Consider the following 6608-nt stretch of genomic DNA (forward strand, 5'->3'; position numbering starts at 1 on the left):
CAGAAGGGCTCCCTGCCCCGCTGTATCGGGCCTGGCGTGGCGGCGTGGGCGATCTCACCCCCCAGGTGCCTTTCCTGGGGCATTACGTTTCCTAAAGTTGCTCGTCATTTCTGCCGTTGCTGCAGAAGGCCGTCTTCCTGCTTTCAGAGCTGTTGTCTTGAGATTTTCTTCGTTAAATCTGCTCGAGATGGTCTTGTCATAATAAAGCGTTTGGCAGGAGGAATGAACAAAATTACTTTTTATAAAAACGTGTTGCTTATTCGCGGAGCAGTGTGTGTCCCCTTGAATCAAAAGCTGTTGGCTTTAATGAGGTTGATTGCCATCCTGAAAGTTGTAGGTAAGTCCTTTTCTTCAATAAAACATCAGATCAGTAGGAGAATAATAAAGAAGAATTCTTTTTGTCTTGGTGAAGAGCAGATAATTGTTTGTTTGGGATAACTTAAACATGAGAGAGTTGTGCTCAGAGTGAATGTAATTGTTTAGAACTACACATCGCTCTAATACAGGACAGAGTTGGGAAGCTGTGAAAGCCCAGTCAGATGTTCCTGATGGAAGCTCAGCAGTAGAATTTGGTGGCCTGGCAGGATGGAAGCCTTAAGATCACAGTGACCCTGAGCGCTCAGTACTCAGGCCCTTACTCCATTTGAAATGGTAACTGCGACAACAACGCACAACTGTGTGTCTGAAGGACTATTGACATATGGGAGAATGTCTTTTTTTTTTTCCTTTTTGTTTTCCTTCAAACGTCAGAGATAAGGTTTCCCCTGCAGTTGTTAATTTGGCTAACAGCCAGGGCTGTAGATAGCATATGGTTTACTTGTTCTTGAATGCTTCTTATCTCGACTATGGAAGGCCAGTAATGCTGGCCAGCAAGAGAGGCTTTTCTTTACCAATAAGTTTTGTTTTCTTAAAAAAGATTTCTGTGCAGAAAAATGTATCGCTTCTTTTGAGTTGAGTATGAAGAACACTGAACCAGTCAGGTTACAGATGGTGTTGGTAATTCTGATTGGATAAGTTCAGAATATGCATGCAGTGCTGGAATGGTGTATTTAAAAGTGCTGTATTTTAAATAAAATGTATGATACTTTGTTTTCCCCATCCAGATTACAGGGCCCGATAATAAAGGAATTTATAAAGGTGATCGAGAGTCCAGTGGAAAATACACTTTTGCTGCCCACATGGATGGAACTTACAAGTTTTGCTTTAGCAACAGAATGTCCACCATGACTCCCAAGATAGTGATGTTCACTATTGATATCGGGGAAGCTCCAAAGGGGCAAGACATGGAGACAGAAGGTGAGGAAGACTCTTGGAAATAAATTAGCTCCAGCTCTGGAGCTTGTCCCTATGTGCATGACTTCTGAACTTGATGAGGATTCTCAGAATTCCTGTTTCTTCAGGCTGTCTAGTTAGCTGTTCTCTTGCACAGCTAAAATGGATACGGTTGTTTTTAGACCTCATTACATGATTTAATGCAAAATCACCCGAGAATCACTTGGCTATCTACAGAAACTAATGTCTTCATCCTTTAGTCTTTTCATCAGTTTTATTCTCTGATGTCTTTTTTGTTCAGCAGCGTGTAGACGGCTACACGCATTAGTTGAGCTCTTTGATAAATGTGCTAATATAAAAATTTTCTCTTAGGGGTGTAAATTACTGTTTTATCTGCAGCCTTTTGTCCTGTACTTGTGATCATCTCTTACACTTTTCTTTAGGTGGTGGAGATACCTGGGATGGTATGTGTACTGCTTTTTGAAAGTTCATTAGCATCTTGTCTCTTGCATATGTTTATTCACTAACAGCTAACGTTTGCTTTTTCTCTGTAACGTTTGTTTGTAGCATGAGAATGTCTTTTTAATAAACTACATAAAAGGTCTGATTCTGAGCAATGCTGGGCACCTGCAAGCTTTCATCAAGAGGTCTATATACTTAGCAGCTCTTGGGATCAGGTCCATGAACTGTCTGTGACAGTTTGTCTTCAGGTAGTTATTTATGGCTAGCAGAAGACTTAATCAGGAGGTTTAGGTGAATTTAAAGTAAAACACTGAACATCCAAGAACACTGGATATTTTAGACGGTGTTTGCTTTTTGTTGCTGAAGTGGGTGTTGAATTATAAAGGGCTTTTGGAAGCAATAAGCTTCTTTTAGGTTATTGATTGCCAGTAATGTTACATGGGGGAAAAAACTTTCAAATTTGTCATTTGCTGTAAAAGAAATAAATGAACGTATTGAGTAACAAGTTACAAAGTTTTATTTAGAAATCATTAACTGTAGCTAGAAAGGCAATACATTTTTGTTTTCTATTTAAGTAAATAACTGTGTGGCATTGAGTGCTTGATACTGCTTGAAAAGTAACAATTTCCTAACCTGAATTTTTTTTAAAGACTCAGTTAAGTCTTTTATTGAGTCCGAATATATCAGTTGTAAAGAATATTAGTGCAGCTTTAAATTTTTAAGGCAAACACTTTTCCTTGAGTGTATTTTGTTGGAGTGGGTTTAAACAATCCCTGCAACTGTAATTTCTTCTCTTACTGATACACTACACTTATTGCAATGACCAGTTGACAATGTAAATAAGGGATTTGTGATATTAGCAAAGTGAGTGTGGTTTACACAACTATGTTAAGATTTTAACTGTAACTTATATGACTGTTATTCTCTGGTCCTTTTTTTGACTGTTCCCCATAAGGTGTGTATTTTGAATAGGTTTATTTTCAGATTATAATCTGAAACACTTAATTTATAAGTAAAAACGTAATAAGGTACCTTCAAAGTCAAATATGTCCCCTCAATAGAAAATGTGTTGGGTTTTGTGACTTATTTTTAAGAGAGCTGATTGTTCAGGGCCTGTCTGTGGAATGATATCTTGAACTTGGTGCTAGAAAACTTTGAAAATAACTTGCATAATTTATAAATTTATAAGTGGACAGTTCTTTGAGCATGAATGTATTTAAAAGATCCTGTGATTGACCATCAAATCCCTAAATCTTGGATCTCTGAACCTTCCATTTGCTGAACTATCTCAAGCTAGTTTTCTGTTATCGTTGGTTTGGTATTTTCCTCTTCTGCTTTCACAACATACCAGAACCTGAAGCCAGTTCCTGCCTTCTGCCAGGCCCCTTTGGCATTGTTTCTGCTGAATGCTGTGCTTCAGCTAAACCAGAAGATCACAAGATGTGATATGTTGCTTCAGAAAGTGATCTCGTTTTGCCAGCATCATGATCTTAAGCTAAATTCTCAGTTGTTCTATTTTTGCAAGCTTAACAACTAGGAAAAGCTGTAATGTTACGATAATTTGCTTGGAATATATTGGAGTATATTGGCAAAATAGATACTAGTGTGTGGTGTTGATCTCGTGTGTTCTTACATTCTATTTTTTTGGAAAAGGATGCCGTATTGGAAATAAGAGGTCTGTACTGACTCCAAATTGCGTGTCTTCTGCCTTCTAGTCAGATGTGGAGAAAGATGTTTTCCCACTTATTAAATGGCATAGAGATGTGTTAGTTTTCACAGTGCCACGTTTCCTAAACTTTGCTATAAGGACAGGAAGTTCTCAGCTGTACAGACTGCATTTTTCAGAACAACTTCTGCAACAGGAAATTAAGTATAACTGTTCATAAATTTTAACAAATTGGTTTTTGAGCCAATAACAGACTTTCTGATGCTTCTGAAATTATTCCGCAGCTCATCAGAACAAGCTAGAAGAGATGATTAACGAGTTAGCAGTGGCCATGACAGCCGTAAAGCATGAACAGGAGTACATGGAAGTTCGTGAAAGAATACATAGAGCAAGTATGTATCTTTGACTTAAATGCCTCTCCCCTCTCAAATGAGCTTACAAAGCATGATTTAAAATACAGGTCTATGAAAGCTATTAAGAGTTCTAAATTTATATTTTTTTTTAGTAACAAGTTCTGAAGGACCTGCCCATACAATAATCATCAATGTGGTTGATGCTTGCAATCGTCTTTAAAGTGGGTGTGGCTTAATTGCACCAAAGTCTTTCTAAAATATTTTGCTGAAATAGAGCAGAACTACTGTTATTTGCAAGTAGAGAATATGGCTAACGCTCTAGTCATATCCTCACTTTCTGAAATAGAGCTTTAAAATATGACTGAGTACGCTAAGTGGTGCATTGGGGGAAGCCCAGTGAGAATAAAGGGCAAATATTTTTAATGTGAAAATACAACATTACATTAAAACACTGGTCCCTCAATTTTTTGAACCTATGGATATCTCCAGTTTTAAGACTTTTGTTAGTAATGGTCTGATTTAAGAAAATGCTGACTTTTTAGAACCCAGGATGATGAAACTTTAGAGATTAGAAATTCCCCACTTGTCTTTGAGACTTTAATATGGAACTGTTACTTGAAAAAGCAAGTGGCTTCTATTTGGCAGTTAGAAGCTTCTTTTTGGCCTCTTTGATGGTCGGCAGAATAGAGAAAGATGCTGTAGTGTATGTCCAAAGTTGAGGTTAAAACATCTGCTTTGCGTAGCAGAGTTCAAGCTGTTCAGAAAAATACACCCCGTCAGCTCTCAGATCTTGCCTCTAAGACTGCAGAGTCCTTCTGGGACACTTGTAATGACATGATGCAGGTATCAGTGGTTTATGTGCAGTACTCCAGGTCCAATGACAAAATATGTTTTAAGTTTGTTTTAAATGCTTTGTTACTTACTTCTGTTTTTTTTTCCCAACAGTTAATGACAACACAAACAGCAGAGTGGTTCTTTGGTCATTCTTTGAAGCTCTTGTATTAGTTGCCATGACACTGGGACAAATCTACTATCTGAAGAGGTTTTTTGAAGTCCGAAGGGTTGTTTAAGAGTACTTTTCTGTCCCGGATTTCAGTTCACTGTCTACCAAACATCCTGGTCACAAAAAAAGTCATTTAGTTTCTGAACCCTCTTTACTGAACTGTAAAACTTATTTGCTTATGTTCCTTCCTAGGTAAAAATGAATTGTTTTTATATATCTTCTGTAGCAAAAGCTGTGCTGAAATCTTGTCACTTAATTGGCATAATTTTTTTCACCTAAATCTGCTTAGTCTGTATGCTGAGCGAGGTCCAGGCAAGCTGCAAATGCTGTAAATCAACTGTAGTAACAAGCAATGTTGGTGTCTTTTCTAACTTTTTTCCCTGTTTTCATACTTGCAGTTCTACCTAGGGAAACGGTACAAGGCCCTAACATGACTTTTTGCATTCTTGACATCTTTAACCCTGCAGTAGGCGTCACAAAATTGAAATAATCCCTTCTTCACTTACATAAACTGCCAAGGAGAAGCGATTGGAATTTTATTCTGATAATGAATAGAAGACAGCTGACCACTTCCAATCTAGTATTCCTACCTAGTTGCTATTTAAAAGAAACTCTCCAGTAATTACCCTAATTACATCAAATTATTCCCAAAGTTCTTTTAAATTAAATCGTCGATATGAAAATACATTTTCTCCTCTCGTTACCAAATGTTCATTGTATGGTTTTTAGTCTTCACAGGTTTTATATCGAAGCCAATTGTGTGCAGTGTCTTGGCAAACAATAGTTAACCCTTTGGTTTTTGCGGGTCCAAAGCTCAGACTGTTGGCACTACTGCAGAATGCATTAGTGTTCAGGAAATCTGGATTCCTGATGCCAAAGGGTTAATGATTCTGGGGGTTTATTGCGATGCTATGCAGCCCTTGTATTTAAGTTAAGTGGCGGTCTCTGCCATTTTCTGATCATAATTAGCATAATGCTAAATACTGGTGTGTTTTCTTTTTCAGGCACATGTAGATTTGTTTTTGTATAAAGTTACTTTCCTCGGTATCTGATGATTGGTTTAAAAATTAAAGAAGTGTCTGATGTGGGTGCTGAGCCAGGATTATGTTGTGACTGATGTATATTAGTTGTAATCATTTTTGGGGGTGGGGAGGGGTCTTTTCCAGGGTGGAGCCTCTACAAGTAACACACAACAGTTTTGTACAATTAATTTAAAATTTGTTACAGGTTTTCATGTTCCAGGTAAAGTTTTTTCAACCTTGGGCAAACACTTGCAGCAGTTCTTCAGAAAGGTGGCTGTTACACCTTATTGCAACTGTTGTGTGCCAATATTTTTGTGTAGAACACTTAAAATTGAATTCTAAGATGTACATTTAAAAATTGCTTGTGAATCTAAATATGACCCAGGTTCGATAAATAAACAAATTCTTTAAAAAAAGTAACCTGTTTTTTTTTCTTGGATACTTTAAGGAAGTACAGTTTAACATGAAGCTTTTTTAATAAAGTATTTCTTAGGATATCAGGAATTCATCCAAACGCCATCAGACTTTGTGGGCTGGTAGAAGAAATTGCAGGTAATTCTAAACCTACAGCTTTGCTACTCAGCGCTGGGCAAGTTGGGTGTCACAGTGCTTCTGTATGACGTGCAGAAGTACTTACTATGATAGGCCTCTTGCCATAAAAATACGATTTTTTTGCTATAGCCAAGGGGTGCTGTTTACTGCCGAGTTTCCTCACAGAGGAGGCAAAAACCCTCAGGGTCTGGCCGGAGGAGGGCGGGGGTAGCGGCTGGCGGTGCCGGCGGCGGAACCAAAGTGCTGCGGTGCCTGTTTCCGCGCGGCCCTGCTGAGGC

At 38.1% G+C, this 6608-nt stretch overlaps 1 protein-coding gene across 1 annotated transcript; it reads left to right on the forward strand.

Annotated features, from left to right (window-relative positions):
* The first annotated feature begins 1107 nt into the window (after positions 1–1107).
* TMED2 (transmembrane emp24 domain trafficking protein 2) lies at positions 1108–5306 on the forward strand. Its single transcript, XM_010291134.1, has 4 exons — positions 1108–1296; positions 1716–1736; positions 3685–3792; positions 4699–5306. Exons 1-4 carry the CDS (start codon positions 1179–1181, stop codon positions 4821–4823), a joined length of 372 nt encoding a protein of 123 aa, XP_010289436.1. The 5' UTR covers positions 1108–1178; the 3' UTR covers positions 4824–5306.
* The last annotated feature ends 1302 nt before the right edge of the window (positions 5307–6608 follow it).

This window comes from Phaethon lepturus, unplaced genomic scaffold, assembly GCF_000687285.1.
Source record: "Phaethon lepturus isolate BGI_N335 unplaced genomic scaffold, ASM68728v1 Scaffold55437, whole genome shotgun sequence".
Classification (NCBI taxonomy): domain Eukaryota; kingdom Metazoa; phylum Chordata; class Aves; order Phaethontiformes; family Phaethontidae; genus Phaethon; species Phaethon lepturus.

What these genes read in the sequence shown, in the direction of transcription:
- TMED2 (XM_010291134.1), top strand. Translation starts at nt 1,179, where the DNA reads ATGGATGGAACTTACAAGTTTTGCTTTAGCAACAGAATGTCCACCATG. An exon ending in GCAAGACATGGAGACAGAAG is followed by an intron (nt 1,297 to 1,715) that starts GTGAGGAAGACT and finishes ACTTTTCTTTAG; the next exon opens with GTGGTGGAGATACCTGGGAT. An exon ending in TGAAAGAATACATAGAGCAA is followed by an intron (nt 3,793 to 4,698) that starts GTATGTATCTTT and finishes TTTTCCCAACAG; the next exon opens with TTAATGACAACACAAACAGC.